This window comes from Stegostoma tigrinum, chromosome 5 (assembly GCF_030684315.1).
Source record: "Stegostoma tigrinum isolate sSteTig4 chromosome 5, sSteTig4.hap1, whole genome shotgun sequence".
NCBI lineage: Eukaryota > Metazoa > Chordata > Chondrichthyes > Orectolobiformes > Stegostomatidae > Stegostoma > Stegostoma tigrinum.
This window is the reverse complement of record NC_081358.1, coordinates 50,812,798-50,837,628: the sequence shown is the minus strand read 5'-3', so window position 1 is coordinate 50,837,628 and position 24,831 is coordinate 50,812,798. Positions and strand designations below refer to the sequence as shown.

At 39.4% G+C, this 24,831-nt stretch overlaps 1 protein-coding gene across 10 annotated transcripts in view; it reads left to right on the top strand.

The window, feature by feature from the left end:
- LOC125451568 (arf-GAP with SH3 domain, ANK repeat and PH domain-containing protein 1-like) overlaps nucleotides 1-24,831 on the top strand; it is a 313,433-nt gene that overhangs the window by 96,885 nt on the left and 191,717 nt on the right. For all 10 annotated transcript variants that reach the window (XM_059645972.1, XM_059645968.1, XM_059645973.1 and 7 more), the window contains 2 exons: nucleotides 12,487-12,559; nucleotides 20,980-21,125. In XM_059645972.1, coding sequence (XP_059501955.1) covers nucleotides 12,487-12,559; nucleotides 20,980-21,125 — 219 coding nt within the window. The remainder of the gene's footprint in view (nucleotides 1-12,486; nucleotides 12,560-20,979; nucleotides 21,126-24,831) is intronic.

Genomic DNA, 24,831 nt, shown 5'->3' with positions numbered 1-24,831 from the left:
TTCAACTTCTGCCACAGTAGTTGGGAATTCAAGATTATCTTTGGAAAACCTGAAGGATATCCTCACAGGTCCTCATCGATATTTGTATAATAGTCTAGCAGTTCTTGTGAAGTGTTCACTCCATTGCAAGCCAATATTTTTATCTAATTCTTGATCCCTACTCTGCACTGGTTTGAGGCCAAGAGTGTTGGTCTTTATAGGCTTAATATTTTTAAGAAATCCCAAGTATTATGCTGGTCAGTAAGGAGCTGCAGCTCCTTTAGTTTTCAGCTTTTCTTGAATTACCAACTTGTTGTGGAGAGACTGGTGTGTGTCTCTCCGTGGCCTGCTGTTGATTCTGTGATACTGTCATCTGTTCAAGCCCTGATAATAAGGTCAGAGGGAAGGAACCAGATTAAGCGCATAAGTCCACAGCAAATGCACCTCCTTTGGCCCTATACTCATTCCTGAAACATCTGGATGACAAGAATGCCATTGCCATTGCCATTGCCATTGCCAGACTCCTGTTGATTTTTGACTTTAGCTCCACCTTAAGTACCATAAGTGCAACAAAATCCATTTCCATACTCTTAGACCTAGGACTCCCCCCCCCCCCCCCCCCCCCCACCCACCCACCCACCCAAACCAAATCCCCAAAAATGCTGATTTAACTTGAAAAAGTAAGTTAATTTTGCTTTATTCACTTATTCATTCACAGGATAAGGGTGTTGCTCGCTATACAGCATTTATCCCCCATCCCTAATTGCTTAGAGGGTGGTTAAGAGTCAGCCATGTTGCTGTGGGTCTGGAATCACGTGTCGGCCAGACCAGGCAAGATTGCAATTTCCTTCCCTAAAGATGTTAGTGAACCAGATGGGTTTTGTCAATAATTGACCATGGATTCACAGTCATAATTAGACTCTTGATTCCAGATACTTATTGAATTCCAATTCTACCACCTGCCATGGCTGGATCCAAACTCCTATCCCTCAGAAGGGTATCTCTGCCTCTTGAATAATGTCCTGCCACTAGGCTATGGCTTCCCCAAATCTTAGCGAAATAAGCATAATTCATAGGTGAGGTTTTAGGAATATAAGAATTTTGTTGAACTTATTGTTTAACAAATTAAGGCGCTGTGCTCTGTGTTTTCAGATAATCTGAACTAATTGAGATTATTTAGACTAAAATTGGATGTGATTTTTTTTTGTGCCATTCTTAGTCAAACTTTGTCACTTGTATTCTTGGAAAAAGTACGTAATGAAACCCTGGCCTCCCCCACTGAAGTTTAAATAGATGGAGCCTTATTCATGAAGTCTGTTTGCTTTGATTTTTGAATATAATGCACAGACAGACCCCAGTTGTGAATGGATTCTGTTCTGGAGTCCACTTGCAAGTCTGTTTTGTTCTGCCTTGTATTCTGACTTAAGTACAATGTAAAGCAGTATGTTCTTCTGTCACATCTTTTGAAATTACACCCTGGTCTTTGTTCAGAATTGGAAGTGTTCAAAAGTCAGACGTTGATAAACTGGATCTCCCCTCCACATCCCGATCATGATCTAGACTGCTGTTTCACGCTAATGTTACTGCTGAACCTGTTTGTTTAATGCAACCATAAGCACTCATTCCATTTGACTTTTTGCAGATAAGCAATGTATTGCTGAGTAAAATGTGCGTTTTTGTAAGAGGAACCAAATTTCGTGGAAAAACACCATTCTCATGTAAAACAAATTTTAGAATAATTCATTTCTGGCTTGTATTTAAAGCTGATGAAAAGAGTAGCAAGTTAAAAATCTCCATAAATAGGAAAGTAAGTAAGCTAACATATATAATGCTATTAGCCAAAACGTGTGCAACAAATGCGCAGAACACCTTGTTTCCCAAGATGTTATGCAGATACCTGCAGCTGAGAATTTGTTTCCCTGTACGCTTTTAGAATAACTTGAATTGGGCAACAAGTTTAAGTAAAAGTTTTATTGTTGACATTTTAAAGTAGTTATGGCTGAAGAATGCTGTTTGATTTACCTCTTTTAACATCAATATCTGAAAAGAGACGTTGCCCTTGGAGGTGGTAGTGAGCTGCTTGAGTCACTGCAGTCTGTGTGTAGAAGACTGATCGACAGTGCTGTTAGGGAAGGAATTGCCAGATTTTGATTCAGCAACAACGAAGGAATGGTGATATATTTCCAAATCAGGAATGAGTGTGGCTTGGATGTGGTGGTATTCCCTTGGTAGCTGCTGCTGCAGACTCTCTGAATGGAAGTGATCATAGATTTGGAAGCTGTTGTCTAAGGATCTCTCAGCAATTTTTTTAGTGCATGTTGTAGATTGTGCACTGCTGCTACTGAGGTGGTTGTGGATGTAGTACTGATTTAAATGGGTTGCATTGTCCTGGACAGTGTCCAGCTTCTTGAATGTTGTTGGAACTGCACCCATTTGTGGGGTATTGCACCACAATCCTGACTTGTTTTGGAGATGATGGATAGACTTTGCGGTGTTAGATGAGTTACTCACTACAGTATTCCGAGCCTCTCCAGCTGCTTTGTTTATATGGTAAATCCAGTTGGGTTTCTGGTCAGTGGTGTTAATGGGGGGGAATTCAGTGATGGTAACATCATTGAATGCCCAAGGACAGTGTTTAGATAATCACTTATTGGAGATGGTCATTGCTTGGCGTCTGTGGTGTGAATGTTATTTGCCCCTTGTCAGTCCAAGCCTGGATATGATACAGGTCTTGTTGCATTTGAACGTGGACTACTTTAGTAGCTGAGGAGATGGCAAATGGTGTTTACATTTGTGCAATCATCGGCAAGTATACGCATTTCTCTAAGATAATCTTAATGTGAAAAATAATAACTTGTGATGTCTTGTGCCTATATGCTAGGAGGTGGTTATTACTTTATCAGTGTGTCTAAGCCACTCATTTTGATTAATGGCCTTTCACAGTAACTTAAGATTTTTGAATCCAAATCAATTTTGAAGGCCTCTTAAAAACACAATCTATTGTGCAGTTAAGTGGACAGTTACTGAATTTTCTGCTAGTAATATCTTTACATGTCTAATTCTTCATTTCTAAGCCTTTATGCTTCAAAATATTTGGAATTGAACACTGGCATATAGTTGTTTCAGTAATGCAGAACATGAGGATTGCTGAGGAAAAACATTCTTGTTAATCTTTTCATCTTGCACTTAACAGGACAATTTGCAAGAATACCAACTCAAGGGGAAAAAACATTTCTTTCTGCATGTGAGGAAAGGGCTGTATTTTGCAAATGGTTGTGGTAGAGGCATTGCCAGGGTGACTACACTGTTAACAATTGACAGATAACTGTCAGGCTTGTTTAACTCCTAAATCGGTCAAGTTGGCTAACCAGGACATTGGGGTAATGAACCAGAGAATGGCTGTCACCTTTTTATAATGGGTTTGTAAGAAGTATGATGTGTTTTTGTGTCCTCTTCATCTGCGAGCATGTTGCTTTTAGTACCAACAGGTGAACCAACTTTTTACCCCAACTGAGAATCTTGAATTAGTTGTCCCTGAAATTCTCCATGGTCAGAATTATCTAGTAGATAGTGGGAGCTTTGCAGGCAAGGGCTGTTGTGGTATCGTTAGTACCTTTTGTTGTAGAGGTATGCTGCTTGATGCAATCTGCCAGTCTTTCGGATTTACTTTAATTTATTGCTGCTAATTGACACATCACATGAGAAATTAAAAGGATGTATTGAATGTGAATATTTGATATTGCTTCAGTCTTAACCAGGTGTCTAGTGTGGAAACGTCTGAGCATTTTGTCCTTAGAATATGTCTGTTCAGTGCTGCAAAGTTTTAAAATCATTTTTTTTGTGCCGAGATACCGTGTAGTTTAAACATCAAATTCAAACTATTCAGGGGCTTTTTGAGAGTCTTTCCATCAGTAAGCAGTCAGAAATAGTCCCTCGGAAGTATACAGGACCGCAATGTTCAGTTAGTCAAAATGTTTGAAAAATCTGAATAATATACAACTTGTAGCTTGGGCTTTTGAGTTGGATGCTAGTGTAAGTGAAATAGTTTCTAGATTTCTTGCAGGAACGTTACTGGTGCAGTTGGAAATTTATCCAATTGCTGTTTGCAATAAGTAATTTAACCAGAGATATGCTGAAATGAAATCATTTTAACATCGCATCACACAAATACTGCTAGAAGTATTTTATTGAAATAAAATGCATCTTTTTTTTGAGCTCAGCAGGGAAATAGTCCTCCGTGGGGTTTTTTCATGGCTTGATACAGTGTAGTCTTCATAACGCGGCTGTTTATATGCCAGAAAACTGAATTAGGTAAAGGTGAGTAATGTTAAGTGAACTGTGTGGAGCAGTTGTGTTTTAAAGCTGTTTTGAATGTCAGCTGATATGAATCAAACAACTTCAATGTGGTGTAGTGGTAATGTCACAACCTCTGAACCAGGTTGAAGTCTCTCCTACTTCAGAAGTTTAGTAGTAGTAGTAGTGCCTTTTACTCTGGGCCTGAAGGCTAGGCTCAGGTCCCACCTGCTCCATTACTTCTCTGAGCAGGTAGATTAGAAATTAACCGTAAGTGTAGACCTAGCCAGGTGTCCTATGTTCAACGTTCACTTGCTCCAGAAGTATATCATAATATTTTTAAAGCAACTTTTTCAGAGATGTTATGAACTTGGATTAAACAGACCAACGACAGCAATTTAAAATGTCATAAGAAGTCAGAAGCAAACAATTTGCTGGAAAAACTCAGCAGGACTGGCAGTATCTGTGGAGAGAAATCAGAGGTAATGTTTCAGATTGGTGACTTTTCTTCAGAACTACGTTTTATCCAGCAATTTCTGTTCTTGCAATAATTATTTTGGATGTGATAAGTCTCAATTTTTCAGCAATGGTACACTGCACTGCATAATATATAAATTTTCAATGATACTTGTTTGGAAACATGTAGTTTAGGGGTTAGCTACAGCCCAGTGGTATTATCCATCATTCATTCACGGGATGACAGCATCACTGGCTAGGCAGCATTTATTGCCCACCCCCGATTACCTAGAGGCCAATTCAGAGTCAACCACATTGCTGTGGGTCTGGAATCGCATGTAGGCCAGACCAAGCAAGGGTGGCAGTTTTCTTCCATAAAGGACACTAGTGAACGAGATTTGGGGTTTTTTTCTGACAATTGGCAGTGGATTCAGTCATCGTTAGATTTTTTAATTTCAGATATTTATTGCATTCCGATTCCACCATCTTCCATGGCAGGGTTTGAACTCGGGTCCCCGGAACGTTATCTGGGTTTCGGAATTAACAGTCCAGCAATAATACCACTAGGCCATTGCCTCATTAATTGTCAATAGACGATTAAGTCAGAAGCTTTGGCTAAAGATCTGGGACCCTGATTCTGATCCTGTCGGGGCAAATGGTGGAATTTGAATTCGGTTTCACAAAAAAAAAATCTGGAATGAAGAACCTACTGAGATCATTGTCAATTGTCAGAAAAACCCATCTGGTTCACTCGTGTCCATCCTTACCTGGTCTGGCCTACATGTGACTCCAGACCCACTGCCATGCGGTTAACTCTAGACCATTTCAGAGGGCAGTCAGTTGTATCAGTCACTACATATCAAAGAAATGAGATCACCCTCCAATGACCCAAGCACTGGAAAAGACAATCACAGAAACTGTTCAATCTAGGTTCATAATATTTTTAAATCAACTTGTTCAGAGATGTTATGATACACTTCTAGAGCAAGTGAACATTGAACACAGGACTCCTGGCTAAGTCTCTGCTTACAGTTAATTTCTGTTGATCTTGCAAAGCCCCCCCACCCCCACTAATATCTAGGGGCTAGTGCCAAAATTCCAAAATTGGGAGAGCTTTCTCACAGACTAGTCAAGCACCAGCTGTACATTCTGTCAGTATGATCCAGTAAGTATGATAGTTCCAGATGCCGCCATCACCGCCCCTGAATATACCCTGTCCCACCAGCAGGACAGACTCAGCAGAAGTGCCGGCACAGTGCTGTAAAGTTTCTCAGGAATTATCCTGGGAGTTCTCAACATTGACTCCAGACCCAATGTAGTCTCATGGCTTGACATTGGCAAGGAAATCTCCTGCTGATAACTATGTACTGTCCTCCCTCAGCTGATGAGTCAACACTCCTCAATGTTGAGCAACATTTGGAGGAAATACTAAGGGTGACAAGGGCACAAAATATACTCTGGACAGGGGACTTCAATGACCCGCACTACTGATTTTAAGCTGGATGGGTTGTAAAGGACATTGCTGTTAGACAGGGTCTACAGAAGACTGAGGGAAGCAACAAGAGGGAAAAACATACTCTACCGCATGCCGACCAGTCTGGCTGCAGATGCATATGTACATGACAGTATCAGTAAGAATAGCCACCATGCAGTCTTGTGAAGTTGATATCCTCCATTTGGGTTGTGTTGCACTATCACTATTCTAGATGGGACAGACTTTGCCTAGCCTTGAATTACTAGATCTGCTCAATCATGAGGCAGTGAGAACAATCAACAGCAGTAGAGTTATACTCCAGCACAGTTAGCAATCTCATGTCCTGGCATGTTGCCCACTCAACCACTACCATCAAGCCAGGTGATCAATCATGGCTCAATGGAGAGTGCAGGAGAGTATGCCGGGAGCAGCACTGGGCATACCTGAAAATGAGGTGTTGATCTGCTGAAGCTACCAAGCAAGACTATTTTTGAGCCAAACAGCATAAGAGCACATGATAGCTGGGGCTAAGTGATCCCACAACTGACAGATCAGATGTAAACTCTAGCCCCGCCATATCCAGCCACAAATGGTGGACAATTAAACAACTCCCGTGGAGGTGAAGGCAGCTCCGTAAATATTCCCCGTTCCCAGTGATGGAAGTGCTAAGCACACCAGCACAGGAGACAAGGCCAGAGCAGTTGCCGTAATCTTGGGGACACTGATACTGCAAAGGCTTTGAACCCTGACTATATTCTGGCAATAGTACTGAAGTCTTTTGCTCCAGAACTTGTTACTCCCCTGCGAAAGCTGTTCAGGACAGATGTAACACTGGCAATGTGGAACGTTACCAAGGTATGGTCTATACATAAAAATCAGGACAAATTCAACTCGATGAATTACTGCCCCATCTGTCTACTGTCAATCATCAGTAAAGTGATGGAAGGTGTCATCAACAGTGCTATCAAACAGTTCTGGCTCAGCAATCACCTTTTTTAGTGATACCCAGTTTGGGTTCCACTAGGGTCAGTCAGCTCCTGACCTGACTTACAGCTTTGGTTCAAACGTGGACCAAAGAGCTACATTCCAGAGGTGAAATGAGAGTGACAGCCCTTGACATCAAGGCTGTACTTGATGGAATGTAGCATCAAGGATGCCCTAGCAAAACTGGAATCAGTTGGTATTGGGGCACAATCCATGCTGATTGGAATCATACCTGGCATATAGCAAGATGGTTGTGGCTCTTGGCAGTCAGTCGTCTCAGCTCCAGGACATCGCTGCACAAGTTCCTTGGTGGTGTCCTAAACCCAACATCTTCTGCTTCAATGACTTCCCTCCACAATAAGGTCAGAAGTGGGGATATTCACCAATGAATGAATGCTAAATGTTCAGTACTGTTCACAGTTGCCCCATGCTGAAGTTGAGCCCAAGTCCCTGGTGCTGTGATGCTGTAGTGCTAACCACTGAGCTGCCGTGCTGCCCTAATTGTTTGATATTGAAGTTATTGCTAATTGAGTAACACCTTTTACCCTTTTCAAATGTATGCTTACAAAACTGCCGATGACCCTACTTCTAGTTTGACTGTACAACATAATTACGGTTCTTATAAAGGCAGAAACCATAACCACGTAGTGGGGAAATACATCACTGCTTTAAACATGTTGGGGGGTGTGTGGGATGAGATCAAATCGCAACCTGCTTATGGGCAAGTGTTGAGAATAAAGAGAAGGATTTGTTTTAAAACTAATCAATTCATAACAATAAATGGCAGTACTTCTTTGTCTTCTTTCGTATGCTTTCCCAAAGAAACAGCAGGCATTATGAAACTTGTGAAATGCCTTCAAATTTTGCTAAATGATACTTTTGACTTTAATATTCTTACATTTCTTGTATGTGTACCCCATCAAGAAGCTCCTGTCCTGGCTTTTCAAACAAGCCACAAGAAGTGTGAAACTAGACAGAATGACCCCAAAATTCAATTCTCAAGCCATACTTAGACTAAAAGTTCCTAAATTCAGTTCTGCATTTCAAGATAACATGGTAACCAGCCATCCTGAAAGCAAAAGCAAGTGCTCGCCGAGCTTATGCTCCAATAATCAGCTAACTACCTTTTAAACAAAAACATTTTCTTTTGAAACTGTGTCAAAATATTTTTACATTTTACAAATGCAAACATTTTAGATTGCAGTTATTAGAAAAGTTCACTTATAAATGATGGGAATGTTTAATTTAGATAGAAACATGGTTTTAAAAAAAAACCTCAAAGGGAGCCATAGCTTTAAATTTAAACTGCTAATACAGCAAGGTAATCAGACAACAAAGCGAAAGAGTTAAGTCTCTAATTCAGTACTCTGAAAGGCCCTGGAACTCGGACAGCAAGGGCGAACAATGGAGCAAGACGAGGCCAACTCCTGTCCGTACTGAGATAAGCACTTCAGGGCTAGTCCTCACCAAGATAACTTTCCCAATCATTCATAATGCTCACTAGCACATAACCCAAAATAAGAACAATTATTAGGGGATGTACAACTCTTAAGTGAGGTACACACGGTAAGCAAGCCATCTCAGATAATTTCATCTAAATTTGTGTAGTAGATGCATTAATGATAGAAACATTGTAGATAGTTATCAGGTCTAATCTTGATGGTGTAACTATCACAGCTGCCATAACTGAGATGCTGTATGAATGACAGAAGAAATAAAACAAAAAAGTAAAATTTAAGATTCATAATTCAGCTATTAATGTTGTTAACTAGATGCAAAATAGTATGTACATTGATTCTTTTCTTTTTTCAAACTTCATTTGTGGGCAGTGCGTGTCACTGGTTGGCCAGCATTTATTGCCCATCCTAAGTGGCCCTTGAACGTGGTGGTGTACTGCCTTGAATGACTACAGTTAGCCTGCTGTGAATTGACCCACAATTTTCTTTTGGGAGGGTATTCCTGGATTTTTACCTGGCAGCAAGTCAGGATGGTGAGTGGCTTGGAGGGGTACTTGTATGTGGCGGTGTTCCCATGTATCTGCTGCCCTTCTTCTGGATGGAAGAGGTCATCAGCTTTCTGAATGCATTGTCTGAAACCATGCTTGAGGTTAATTCAGTTGTGACTCTAAAAGGAATGTTCAAAGTGTCTCAGTTTGATCGGATATGGGGAAGGGGTGGATTAATGCAAATCCAGTGACGTTGCAGTTTCATGGATGTACTAGGACTGAAGGGCTTCCTCTGTCCTCGTAAATATTTTGGTTCTCTCAATAAACCAGTATTTCTTTACGTTCAGTCAATCCTTTTCTCTATCTTCAATAAATGTCCTCTTTTTCAGCTGTTTTATGCAAATTCAAATATCCAAATTGAATACTTCTAATTATGCCCATCTTTAGTCTTTTTCTGTTGGGCAAAAGCTCCATATCCATTTGATTTATTCTCCAAGGTGAGACAGTAATGGGTTTCTTGTGTATTGTCCAGCATGGTTATTTTGGATCACAATTGTCCAGTTATTACAACCTGATGAGCAGTGAGGTTCTTATGGCTCATGGATATTGCAAGATTAAAGTAACAATGAATTGTGCTGTCTATATATAGTTAATTAAATGTGGAAGCCTAGAAGTTGATAAGTGATGCAGAGGATTTACACACTTTCCTGCTGTGGTTTTCCCTTATGGTAGCTAACAACAAGCTATTAAATGGGAAAGAACCTTTCGCATTTACCACTGGTCTTGTAGTGAGGACTGAAAATTGAGTTGTAAATAGGTTTTAACATTGTAATAAACATATTTTTTAAAAAAAAACTAATGAACAATCTCCCTGGGACCTAAAACATGTTTGCAAGTATCAATTCTGATTTTCTGTGAATATATACATACTTTTCCCTTTTTTGTTCCAGCTGAATTACGTTTGTATGTCTGTTAGAAAGCATTGTTCAAGATGAGAAATTAGATACTTAAATATTTGTCATATCTACTTTTCACTCTGAGGACTTTTGCAACTCTCTTAGTTAGAGGATCAGTGGTGTTTCCCTGGCCCTTCAAGTCATGGTATTTGAACAAACAAGTGGCTGGCAACCCTGTTGAAAGTATATGGGCATGCTTTCAGTCTTCACAGTAGAAGACACTGTAAAATTCCAAAATCAGTAAATCATGGGGCAAAAGGAGGACAAAATAAATCTAATTATTACTCAAGGAAAAAGTGCTAAGGAAATGAATGAGGGTAAAAACTGATAGGTGCCTTGAACCTGATGGGATGCATCATAAAATATTCGAAGAACTAGCTACATACGTAGTGGATGCACTATAAGTCCCGGCGGTTTGGAAAACAGCCAATAGAACAACTTAATTTAGAAAGGGAAGGAGACAATAAGAGACAACTATGGGCTAGTTCACTTAGCTGTTTTTTGGGAAAACTGTCAAGCTTCATTTGAAGGATATGATATCACTGCATTTAGCATAGATTAAATGATTAAGCGAAGTGAGACTGTCTCAGTGATGGAAAACTTATGTTTGTCAAAGTTCCTTAAATCCTCTTGAGGTGGTAAGAAGCAGGATGGATAAATTGGAAGCAGTGGATGTGATTTACTTGAATGACCCAAAAATAGATGGGAACACAAGCCATGAGGAGGCAGAGATGCTGCAGAGGGACATAATCAATTTGTGAGTGGGCAGAACCTTGTCAAATGTGAGGGTGTACACCTTGGAAGGAAGAATAAGGGAGCTGAATGTTGTTTTAATGATGAAATGCTGCGGAACAGAGATTCAGAGTCCTCATCTATGAGTCTCTCAATGATAACATCCAAGGTTAGCTGATGATAGGGAAGGCAGATGGAATGTTGGCTTTGATTTCAAGGTGAAAAGGGTATAAATGTAGGGATGTTTTGCTAAACCTTTTAAAAGGCATCAGACAGACCCCAGTTGGAATACTGAACAGTATTTTATTTCCCCTTCTGGAAAAATACACTGTCATTAGAGGCAGTCCAGAGATGGCTCACTAGGCTCATACCAGATTGAGAGGAACCCTTTTGAGGAGAGATTAAGTTGGTTGTTCCAATGCTTGTTGGAATTTGGAAGAATGCACAGTGACTTTAATTGAAGCACTCAAGATGTTACAACTTGACAGTAGATGCAGAGCGGATGTTTCCCATGTGACACCATCTAGGACCAGAGACCAGAAAGAGGTTGCCCATTCTAGACACTGATTAGGAGGATTTTCTTGAGGGTGATGAATCTGTAGAATTCTTCACCAGAGAGCGGTAGAAACTGGTTCGCTAAGTGTATTCAAGGTGAAATATGGATTTTAATCAGTTATGAAATCAATGCTGTAGGGAAAAGACAGAAAAGTGGAGTCAAAGGTTATCACATTAGCCATGATCTTAGTGAATGATGAAGCAGACTCAATGACAGCTTGTGCTCCTGTCTTATGGTCTGAATGAAAAATAAATGGTGAGAAAATCTTGCGCTGCTCAAGAAAATCTAGGCCAATAGATACTTGAAGTGACAAACCAATTGGATTAATTATTATCTTTTGCTTTTGCTCTCTGGCATTTTTTGCCTCTGATGCAAAAAGTTGAGGGTTGAGCTCAAACCTCACTATCAGAAGTGCTGAGTCAAGTGAAAGCTTAAACTGATGTTTTATGCCCTCAGCTGGGCATGAAGAATCAATGGCACAATCTCAAAGGAGAACCAGAGCATATCCCTAGAGTTCAAGCCAATGCTCATCCATCAACCAACGTAAGCAAGGTTCACTATTGGAGTATTCCACATGGCTGTATATTGGAGTTTGCTGTGTATAATTTAGATGCCTTGTTACTATGTTTCAAGAGTAGCTACATTGCAGCTAATTAAGTACTTCCTGAAAAGTTTTTGGTATATCCGGTGGCCCTGAAAGAAACCAAGCCTTGCATTTGTATAGAATCTTTCATGATTGTTGGATCTCTCAAAAGGAAGTTATAAAATTGAAGTGCAAAAGTACGAGGTAGATGCAATTTTTAAAAAAAACCTAATTGTTGTTGCTTCTGTCTAGTAACATATTAGTTGTTTTTGAGAATCCAGTCTTAAAGTAGTTTGACTTCATTTAAATGCTTGTTTAGATTGAATTGTCAAGATCTCTAATGTTCTGCTTGGCATGGAGAGGGCAAGTTACAGGGATTGGGGGAGAGAATACAGAAAATTTGAGTTAGTTGCATATTTTCCTTTTTTCAAATTATTAGATAAGTACAATCAAATTATAGAAGGGAAGTACATGTTGATGTGGTTAGAATTAAATGTAATTTTTTTTTTCACTGCTCTTTTTCCATAGACTTTAGATTTGGATAAAACTGCACTACAAAAGGTGAAGAAATCGGCAAAATCAATAAACACTTCAGGTCAAGGTAAGTTTTTTTTGATTTGCTTTTTTATTCTTTTTGTATTTTCAAAGTAGTGCATATGGTATTGTGACCTAGTTAGAAAGGAATCAGTTCATCACCTATCCATGTCTCTTCTCTCCCCCCCCCCCCCCCCACCCAGTAGTCACTGTATTTTTTTCAAAAAATAGTATTATAAAACTATGACCTGAAAACTAGTGCAACCCTTCCAAATCTGGGGAGAAAATGAGCACTGTAGTTTTAAAATTTTCTTTTGCCAAGTGACAGTTAAATTCAGGAAAAATAATCATTCACAGGTTGTTCAGATGTTGGCCTTTAGCCGAAATTTATTGTCAAGATATCTCGTGATTTGTTAGGTATCTAATGAACATAAATGATGTTTAATGTTCTCACTTGGGGTATTTTTGCGAATTAGCTAAGACTGGCTGGCTGCTTTTTATTTTTCAATAGGTAGTGGATTCCAGATTTGTGTTTAGATCACTTTTTGGGTTACTGTAATAGAGACTTCTCCTGTAGGAACCTTCTGCTTTGGAAATGAATCTTCCTGTGAGTTTTTAAACAGTTAAACTTTAAGCAGAGCTTTGCAGAAGGAGAGAACTGGGAGGATAAAATTAACGCAAAACTCTCAAGCAAATTGTCTCGGTTCACATCCATAAATCTCTGTCTGTACTTGATGACTTAAGTTGAGCAGCTTGTTTTTTTGTTTTGTTAACCAACACAACATTTCTCCCTGCTGTCTTTACAAAGTGTTCTTTCCAAAAAGTCCCAAGATATGTGGGTATGTTCAGTCAGTGATAATTTCAAATTAAGTCTTCCGATGACACCTTCAAGTAAGTTTATTTTTGTATTTAAAAATTTACAATGCACCTTTTACAAGATGAATTCAAGTACATTGTTCTCCAGTCAGTTTGTTTTCATGTTAGTTTGTCAATACAGTTTCTTTAAGCAAATTCAGTACACTAGCATTTTTAAGTAAAACATAAAAAGACAGTTTGAAAAATTAGCCACTTAGTATCAACACTTGCTAGTGGAAGTTGTTGTTTCTCCATAGATGATGATGCAGATCTTAGAAATTTTGTTTGCTGATGCAGTGTGGTTTTTTTTACAAAAGGACATAAATAGTAATAGGCCATATAGCACACTGAGCCTCCTCTGCCATTCAGTACCATCACAAATTGCTTTGGGACTCAACACTATTTGCATCTGTTTCTCATCCCTTAATTTCTTGAGAACACAAATGTGTTCCCTTCAACCTTGAGAACACAAGAACATGGAACAGAAGTAGGTAATTCAGCCCTCAACCCTACTCTACCATTTGATACAATCAGCCGATCTCCCCTTGGCCTCCGCTCCATTTTTTGCCCCCTCTTCGTAACCCTCCAACGCATCACAACTTAAAAATCTCTATCTCCTCCTTTAAATTTACCTATGGTCCCAGCATACACTGCACTCTGCAGTCTGGGCCAGTGAGTTCCACATATTCACAGTCCTTTTGAGGAAAAGTAATTTCTTCTGTTTTAAATATGCTACCCCTTATCCTGAAAGTGTGACCCCCCCTCGTTCTAGACTTCATATAAGGAAACATCTTACCTCTATTTTGTCAGTCCCCTTTAACATCTTGTATACCTTAATTAGATCTCCCCTCATTTTCTCAGCCTCAGAACATAAACCTGAACTGCCCAATCTCTCCTCATAAGACAGACTCATCCTGTCTGGAATCAATCTAGTGAACCTACTCTGACTTGCCTACAAGACAAGTACATTGTCCCTGTCCCCAACTCGAGGAGACCAAAACTATATGCAGTACTCTAGTTACAGTCTCCCTAATGCTTTACACAATGCAGCAACACATGTCCACTTTTTAAAAAGCAATAGATGCATTTCTTTACCTCGTTGCTTGCTGTACCTGCAAGCTAGTTGTTTTGTGGTTCGCAACACATGGGCATCCAGATCCCTCTGCTCTGAAACATGAAGTTTCTTTCCATTTTTAGATGAGTTGCCTTTCTATTCCTCAGACCAAAGTGGGTAAAGTTTTGCTTAGCTACATTAAAGTTTATCTCCCATATCTTGGCCCATTCACATTCCCTGTCCATACTAATTTGTAAATTTCTTATTTGATTGCAGGTAACTTTCCCACCTATTTAACTGTCATGTGCAACTTTGGCTCCAGCACTTTATTTTCCCATATCCAAGACGTCACTATGGATTGCGAATGCTTGGAGCCTGAGGACTGTCACCCATTAGTTACAACTTGTCAGCCAAAAAAAAACTTTATTTCAACTCTGTTGGTTAGCCAGTCTTCCTTCCAAGTGAATAAATTAATCCAAACACCATGTGATCCTGTCTAGTATATTAACCTTATGAAGCTATATTTGGAGCATTCACGGCCTCCTTTATATAAATAATTCAAAGATTCACAGATTAACAACAAACTTTCCCTACTCTTTCAGTCCTGAATGATTTGCCTACTTATCCTGAGACTATCCCAGCATCTTGTTTTTAAGATTCCCCAGCTAGTGGAAACAACCTTTTATGACTGTCTTTCTTGTTAACCAACATCATAATGATGAAAGTGTCAATGAACTTGTCCGTAATTCTCACACACTCCAGAGAACATGCATGAAGTTATATTTTTCATCCATTTGTCCTGTAACTTCGAGGTTGCTCTGCTTTGTACAAGGAAACATCCTACATCTATTTTATCTGTCCCTTTTTTTAGCAATCTAGAAATTACAGGACAACCTTCTCAATCCACTGCTAATTGAATAAAACTTTACAGGACTGTCTCCAGTGGGGCCAGGATACCTTTCCTTAAATTAGAAAACTAAAACTGCACCTATGCAGATATTACAGGTGTGGTCTCAGTAAAAGAGATAACCAAGTGCGGAGCTGGATGAACACAGCAGGCCAAGCAGCATCTTAGGAGCACAAAAGCTGACGTTTCGGGCCTAGATCCTTCATCAGAAAAAAAACCTGAGTAAAGCCCTGTTAATTGTAGTAAGACTTCTTTTATTCCTTTGTTTATAATCTCCTTGACAACACAAAAATTGACCTTCAATCCCTACAGAAATGTGATAGACTTTAGTAAGAAATATAAACCTGAAGCTGATGTGTGTGGGGAGTAGATACTCCCACCCTTTGCGTCCCCTATCAACCTTTTTATGTTGAATATAGGCAAAAAGCATGATTAAGGCTGAAAAATTGAGTTACCTTGTAGGCTTGGTCAACTTACATGCCAGGATATATGTAACCTACAAATTTTTCCCATCATCTTGTACACAGTTGCTTAACCCATCGCAGTACCTCTGTCCTCCTTTTGTAGCTTGCATTACCACTGTGATGGACCATGTTCCTTTTGGGGGAGAAACTTGTGTTCAGGTGATTAATCCCTTGAAGAACTTGACTTTTCAAAGAATTGTTGTTAAAAAGTGCTTTCTTCCAGTAATTGACCATGTGCCCAAGCTGAGAGAAATGATGTTTAAAAAAGAAGTCATTTAAAAGGTTGAGCATATTCTGGGTATGACCCTAAATTCAAGCAGCTTTTGGTTTACAACAGGGTGGCAGTGGAGAACATCCCTTTTCAAGCCGGGTTCGGTTGAAATTTTCAGTGCTAGTTAGGAGGGCTTTAAGAACCTAGATAAATGAAGTACTCCAGCAATTTGGACTTGTGGGATAGCCAAGCTGAGAGAGAGCTAAAGAATATTAGAACCAGGAAAATTTCAACATCCTATGCTACACTTAAGACACTTCCATGACTAGTGTTGAACTGGTAGTCGAAAGCCATGAGTGTTATAGGAGATGTGAAATGATTTGCTGAAAGTCAGAGCAGGCCCAATAAATCTCAATCCCTGTAGGAATTTTCGTGGTACTCCACTCAAGTGGTTAATCTAATTTTATATTGACAGCTGCTTTTGACGTTTTTGTGATGCAGGTCAAGTGAGTTTTTTGAAAGAATTTGGAGTTAAGTTTGCTTGAGTCTAAATGACGCTGCTTAATACAGCATTATCCTTTCTGCCTGTTTCTAATGTAGTTAACAATATTTAGATTTTTGACTTTTTCAACTGTGAACCTTGTGGATTCATTCTTTCTGTAAATACCATTTTCTTAAAATAAAATCAATAATGGGTCACAATGAAGATCATAACCTCACCTAGCTTTACATCATCAAATTTAGTTGCACTATTGTCTCTCTGCCTGACGTTAATATAGTATAGGTTAGAAACAGCTGAGATCTCAGTACTATTCTTGTGGCAGTCTACTTGTCATGACCTATCAAGTTGATAATGCCCCTTTTAAAGACTTCTGTCCATTAAACCAATTCTGTATCCTTGCTAATAAGTATTCCCATGAGCTCTTAAGTTGCCTATTAACTTTTTCCTTTGGAATCTTTTTAAATGCATTTTGGAAATCCTAGATGTACTACATCTTACTTCTTCCCTATTATCTACACGAGTTGGTAAGATTTTCTAAATGCAAAGCTAAGACACCTGCTTGAAAAGGGCAGTTTGTTGATAGTACAGTTGGAAGACTGGAACTTGAGTAACATTGAGTGGAGCATCGGAGTGCCCCTGAAATTCAACTATCCCAGGTTGCAGTTTAAACAACATGCTCCTTCACACATGACCTAATTTCTAACATGGATAGCGTAAACTACTGGGGCAGGCTAGTTGGTGGAAACCTTGTTACATCAGACTTTGTGGTGCAGTGACTAAAGGGAAAGTTTCAGACTCTGTAAATCAGCTAATCGTATTGATTCTTACAAAAAGAATCTAATGTGTCCACTGAGCAAAAATATACCAGCTGAATAGTAAGAGAATGTACAATTTACTGAAGCTCATAGCTTGCATCAACATTCCTTGAAATGAAGTTTTGAATCCTATCGTTCAAGTTCAACGGAAAGTTAATACAATGCCATAAACTTCATAAACCTTTTAAACTGTTTAATTTAACCTTGCCTTCAATTTTTGAATTGTGAAATTTGGAGAGGAAATTATACTTTGCATCTGTTGTGATCAATTCAGGATATCCTGTGACTGAAGGTTTACCTGTCTTGTCTCTGCTGTATGATCCATCCATTTCTGTTTATCACTAAGTGTGAATATCAGTATCTTTCTGAGTAGGGTTTACCCTTGTGATTTGAGTTCAACGAAACTGTTCTGTTGTATTTTAGAGATTTTTGTTTTGCTGCTGCATTGGATCCTTGCAGGTTGTGGATACGTTGGAGAGGTTTGGGCATAAACTCCATGAAAATTTTAAGGAAACGTAATTTCTCAATCTGCTCGCAAGGAGAAGCTTTACATCTGTGAAAAATGAAGCCTTGTTTCATTTCAGTGGAGTGAGTTTTCATTCTGATAAACATACGATGATATCCTCACACTTGAAAATTAATTTGAGCTAATAGGATTATGGGAGTGGGTTAGAGTTGCCGCTAAACATAAACCATTGGCTTATCTGCACAAGTTGAGCTGGTCCAGCTAGAGCCCCGTCAATCTACTCTTGATCATCAGCACGATGGAAGGGATCATCAACAGTATAATTAAGTGGCATCAGGAATGACTTGCTCCCCGATGTTGGGTGTGCTTTTCATTGGATCCTCTGGGGCATGGACCAATTATGAGCAAAAGAATTGAAAACTGGAGGTGAGAGTGCATGCTCATGACATTTTGAGGTAGCGTTTTTTTGGGTATGGCATTAAGAAACCTGAGGAAAACCTGGAGGCAATGATGGCCGAGGGACAGAGTCTCCCACTGATGGGATTCCTCTAGTATGAAGGGAAATGAATATAATTCCTGGATATCATCTGCAATATTTTGCTGTGGCTAGTGTACTTTCCCCAACTATCTTTCTGTTTCTTTGACCTTCTGTTATATTGTTTAAAAATTAGAGATTTGCTGATGATTGCATGATGTTACCAGCCTTTGTTGACTGTACTTCAGGCTTAAAGTAAAGTAACATACGTGCCAGACAAAGACAGTCTCTAACAAAAGAATCCAAATCTCTCCCCTTGATGTTCAATGACATTACGTTCACTGAATTACTCCTACTCTGAACACCATGAGCATTACCATTGACCAGAAACTGAACTGGATATGGCTACAGAAGTACATCAGACCAGGAATTCTGCAGCATGTAACTTTCTTCCTAACACACTCAAAGCCCGTCTATCATGTACCAGGCATAAATCAGAAATGTGGTGTAATGCTTTCTGCTTGCTGGGATGAGTGTTGCTCTTGCAACACATGGAGAGATTAAGTGTTACCCATGACAAAGCAGTCGTCTTATTTGGCACCCTGTTCAGCTGATTTGACGTTCATTCACTCTTTCCTTGATGCGCAATGACAGTCGTGTGTGCCATCTACAAGGTGCGCTGACTAGAATGACAAACCAAGGCACCTTCAACAGTAGCTTCTACGCCTATGCCCCCTTGAACAACAAGGTAACAAGTCTCGAATGCCGCTCTACCTTGTTTCCCTTCAAGCCACAAGCTGTTCTGATCTGGAACTTCTGTACCATTCCTTTTCATGTCAGCACTGCTGGCCCATCTGTCATCCATGGTCTACGGACTTCAAAAATGTTGCTCACCATCAGCTTCTCAAGGGCAAATTGGAATGAGCAATAAATATTTGTCAAACCAGTGACACCTATATCTTGTGAACAAATGAAACGAAAGGGTTGCGTGTGCACAAGACCGTTACATTGGAAATGGTGATTTAAATGAAAATGTTCATATTTGATATGTACTGCAAATAGTGACTAAAGGAAAGTTACTGTAACTCTATTTAAGCTAATATTAAATCGCTAATAATGGAGGCCTTGTCACCAAGTGGATAGTATTCCTACCTTGGAGTTTAAAAATTCTGGTTTTGTCCTACTTGGTGCCAAAGAAGGTGCATTAATAATGTGTGCAGTGAGTTGATTTTCATAGTGAATTTCCTTCTAGTGCCTGTCAAAATGGTAAGAGTTGAAGAGATTCGTTGTCACCCATATGACTGAATGAAAGTTGAAGCCTCTCATCGCTGTCTAACTCGAACACAATGTGAAAGTAGATGTTAGTACAGCAACCTAGGGGCCTTGTAACCTGTAACACACCGACACCAGCAGATTGATTAAAATTAACTATCTAATGGTATGATAACTTGGAACGTCATTGTAAAATAAATCAACGGATGCAAGTTTTCTCTCTTTAATGCATGAGACAAGCCAAAGTTTGAACTTGCCTTGCTTTGTCACTGAGGCTTGGAATCACAGCACAAAGCTGACTATTTCAATAGTTTTATTTTTGGTAATGTAGCCAAAGTAGAATGTCAAGTGAATTCAACAATACATCATCTGAGAACAAGATTGTAATACAAATGATGGGCATTTTTGTGTTACATATGATAATGATATTACTTGTATTTCCCCTGCAGCAGCATCTAATTTGATTAACTTTCTAGCATTGATTATATCCCATATTGTGACGATGCTGTGGCTGTAAGAGGTATATTTTGTCCTGGTGTTTCTTTTGAGAGGTTGAGACAGAGGAGACAAATGGTCTGTTGCCATCCAATAAAGTAAACAGCTGTTGAAGCCTTGGGTTTGTTTTACAAAGTTAGAACAATAAAAGCAGCATGAAGGGCTGGGTCAAGCTCTCACAGCTAGGATTTTGGTTTGGCTTTTCAGTAGCTGGTGGAATTTTGGACCTGTCAACTGTTATTCCTTTCACTACAACAGCTAAAAGCTTGGGTTCTGCTCTTGCTACTAGAATTGCATGTTAGACAATCTGTTTCACCTGAATTTGCCTTTGTTTATGGGATGGTACTATGTTGGGACAGTTGCTGTTTAAAAGTTTAATAATGTGTTATTCTGTTAAGTTTTCCAATAGTTATTTCATATCTTATTCCTTTTGTTTTGTGTTTTAACTATAGTTTCTGAAAGGAATGTGTTTTGCTCCAAACCTGGTGGTTTGACCAATCTAATTGCCTCTGGACCTCAGTGCCTTAAACTTGTCTTTTTCAAAGTAAAACGTTAGATCTAGGATATCTCAATTATATTTTTAAGGAGGTTGGTCTGGCCCCGTCTTAACTATTGATACATGTGAAATAGCTTTACTTCTGTCATCCTAATTGGTTAGATTTATTCTGTTCATTCTATACTGTTTACTTGCTTTTCAGGTGCATGGCATTATCTGACATTTAACTTGAACATGTAGAAAGAACCACCTTGCAGAAACTGTGGTCTGATTTTGAATTAGGAAGTGTATTCTTGCAATACATATTCCACAAATTAAGTGTTGGGTAAAGATGGTTTCCTGTATCAAACTTCAACAACTGACTTTCAGGAATAGGAATGGACAATGTTACACAGCCAACATTTAGTACGTTACTAGTGAATGAAGTTAAATGTGGAAAATGACTACATGTCATGTTTTCTTGCTTCTTTTACAGAACACGTGCAAAATGAAGAGAACTATGCACAAGCACTAGATAAATTTGGTAGTAATTTTTTAAGTCGTGATAATCCTGATCTTGGCACAGCTTTTGTTAAATTTTCAACACTCACAAAGGAGCTTTCAACGTTGCTGAAAAACTTGGTAAGAGTTTAGGTCTTGTATTTTTCTTTTGTTAATGCCACTGATCCACTATGGGTACTTTATTTAAGTTAATCCTGTAGAAAGAACTGTGACATAGTTGAATATATTAATTGTAAATAATTATGTTGATATTTTATTATTATCAGTACACTTGTTTACACTGGGGGAGATAAGAAATTAGTTAATTGTAATAGAATTCCTACCCTCTGACCTGCTTTTGTAGTTACAGTATTTATATGGGTGGCCTAGTTCAATTTCTTGTCTGTGGTAACCATTAGGATATTGTTAGTTGGGAGTTCAGCAGTGATAATGTCTATGATTTAAGCAAATAATTGTTTCTTACGCTGCATGGTTTTGTGGTGTTACCAGTTTTCACAAACAATCTATGTAAAATTAACAAGTTAATCTTATTATAATACTAGAAATTAAGCATATCTGCTCATACCATCAACAGTAATTTCTGCTAGGTTTAAGAAGAGATGTTGTCCAGTGACATTACCACTATATCAGTCCAGAGGCCCAGGTTAATACTCTTGGGATATGAGTTCAAATCCTGTCATGGAAGCTGGTGGAATTTAAAATCAATGAGTTAGAAATTTTGAATACCAAGCTTACTTTCAAGGTTATTACAGATATTATCATTCTTGTGAAAAATAGATCTGGTTCACTACTGTCTTTTTTAGGAAAGACAATCAGCCACTCTTAGCTGGTTGGCTGTATTTGAATCCAAATATGTAATGATTTGGTTGACTCCTAATTTCCCTTTTTGAAATAGCTATGAAAGGGTATTTGGAATGGCAACAAATGCTGGAACAATCTCAACATCAAAGAAGAAATCAAGTTCTGTTAGTTCCCCTTCCCAATAGATATCAGTGCAGCTTTGTACGACGCTGTAATTCACTCCAAATCGATTCCTTTCTGTCTCTCTATTTTGGGCAATAAACTGTTCACTGCAATCCACTACAAAGCAACTAACTCCCAATGTAACTTTTGCTACACCTTGTCACACCTTTATGCCCTGCAAGGACTCCAGCCCGTTCTCTCAGTTCCTTCACCTACGTAGCATTTGTTCAGATGATGCCACCTTCCAAAACAATACTGCTGACGTGACTTGCTTCTTCCATAATCATATAGCTTTCCACACTGTGTGGTTGACAGGACCCTCAACTGTATCCAAAGTATCACCCTTCTTTCTGCCCTTGCGACTTTCCAACACTCAACAGTGTGATCGGGTAGCCCTTGTCCTCACTTTTTTTTTAAATTCCATCAGCCTCCACATTCAAAGGATCATTCTCTGCCATTTCAAATGACTTCAGAGTGCCACCAACAAACACACCTCCCCCTCACTCCCCTTGTCTGCATTTCAGAGATTGTTCCTTCCTGGACACCCTCGCCCATTCCAGAACTACTAACGCCATGCACACCCAGTACTTACCATGTAGCTGCAGAAGGTGCAACACCTCCCTGCTTGCCACCCAAGGGCATAAACAGTCTTTCCAGTTGAAGTAACATTTTCACCCATACCACCACTAATCTTTGTGTATTGTATTCACTGATCCTGATGTGGCCCATTCTACTTTGGAGCAATCAAGCGCAGACTAGATGACTGCTTTGCAGAACACCCTTTTTTGGTCCTTATGCAAGCATGACCTTGACTTTACTGCAACCGGTGATTTTAACACAATCATGCTTGCATGCCCACTTGTATGTGCACATCATGCTGTAGTGCTCCAATGAATCTCAGCGAATTGGAGGTACAACATCTCCTCTTCAGACTAGGCGCTTTTATAGCTTTCTGGACTTAAGTATTGAGTTCAACAAGTTCACACTGTGAACCAATTCCCATTTCTTCCTTTAAGAACCAAAAGAACTGAATGCTGTAAGTCAAGAACAAAAACAAAGTTGCTGGAAAAGCTCAGCAGGCCTGGTAACAACCTTGCGTTCTGAGGAAGGGTTACAGGACCCAAAATGTTAACACTCTCCTCCTCAGATGCTGCCAGACTTGCTGAGCTTTTCCAGCAACTTTGTTTTTGTTCCTATTTCTTCCCTTTTTCCCTTTAGCTTGTTATATTCTCTGTCACCTTGTGCCCCCCTCTTTTTTTTTCCCCCACCCAAATCAGTGGGGTCAACATCTTTTATTTACTCGCAATCTAGGCCCCACTGGCTCCACGCTTCTCTCATCCCTTCCCCAAATGATAGCATAAATGCTGCCCCCTCCACACTTCACTTCAGCTCTGAGTCATCTAGACTCAATGTTAACTTGTTCTCTCTCCATGGAAGCTGTCTGACCCGCTGTGATCGCTAGCATTTGTTGTTTTCAGTACAAATTCCAGAATCTGCAGTAATATGCCTTTCCTTATGAGTGCTGTCTTACACCTATTCCTCTTAATTATTTTAAAGATTTGTACCACATCTCCACTTGTGTACCTTTCTGTCCTGCAAGTTTTATATGCTTGGCCTTTCTCCATAGTTGAACCTCAGAGCATTTACTATTGGAGCTGTTGTTCTCCGAAACCTTCCTAATAAGTCCACTTGAGGAACTTCAGAACAGGAGGTAATTTGGCCAGTTGTGCAATTTGCATTCTCTTGTAAATATTCAATTTAGCCCTACCCCTGTTCCTCATAACCCAATAAATCATCATTCAGTGTTCATTATGTTTTTGAAAATAGCTTGTTACCATCAGATGTTTGAAGTGCACCATGGAAACTGAGGTCTGAAAAACCATTCCTTTGGCAGCACGTTCAGGGTAGGTGGGTTTTACTGCCATGAAGGATGAAAACATTGCAGATGCACTGGAGGACCACCTGCAATTTTTTTTTTCCTCTAACCCACGCTTTGCCCTGACTTGGCGCCATATCACTGTTCCTCTGGTATTGCTAGGTCAAAATCATAATCTTCCTAACAGTAACCCAAGAACTGCAGCAGCTCAAATTGGCAGCTAACTACCATTTGTTGAGGGCACTTAAGGATGAGCCACAATTTTTGGCTTGAAACAGCGTACCAATACATCACAAATGAATAAAATGTAAGGTTTACCAGTACTTGGTCCCCATATTACAAGGACAGGGTTATCATACTAGAAAAGGTGAATCGGAGATTTACACCTGTTCCCAGGAATGAAGAATTTTAGTTTTTAAGGAAAGCTTAGACAGATGGAGTTGTTTTCTTGGAACAGAGAAGGTGAAGTAAGATTGAATTAGTGATGTTGATAATTGGTCCAGTTGGAGTGCATAGGAAGGACATATTTCCTGCTTCAGCAAGGTAAATAACTAGCAAGTATCAAATTAAAGCAATTGGTGAGAAGCTTGGAGAAGGAGAGTTTCTACCACCCAAGTGGTAGTGAGCTCTGGAAGTTGCCATCTGAATGGATGGCACAGCACAGCTTAAAAACCCCTCATCTTTTTTAAAAGAAAATCTTGAACAAGGAGATGCAGAGCTCCAGACCAGTATGTGGATGGTGTAATTGAGCTGGTGAGTTCTTGGTTGGCTGTACGTTCTTTCTTGGGATGTGTGACCTCCTCTATCAGGTGAATATACTGTCTTCAAAACAATTGGCTTGGCCAATCTGTAGGTCCCCTACCTTAATTCCACTTTCTGGCTTTGGGGTTTGGTTTAACAAATGAGGTATCTTTTTAGAGCCTTTACTATGCTGAATCAAGTTGTGTTGAAACTTGGAGAATACAAGTAAAGTATATTTATTGTATC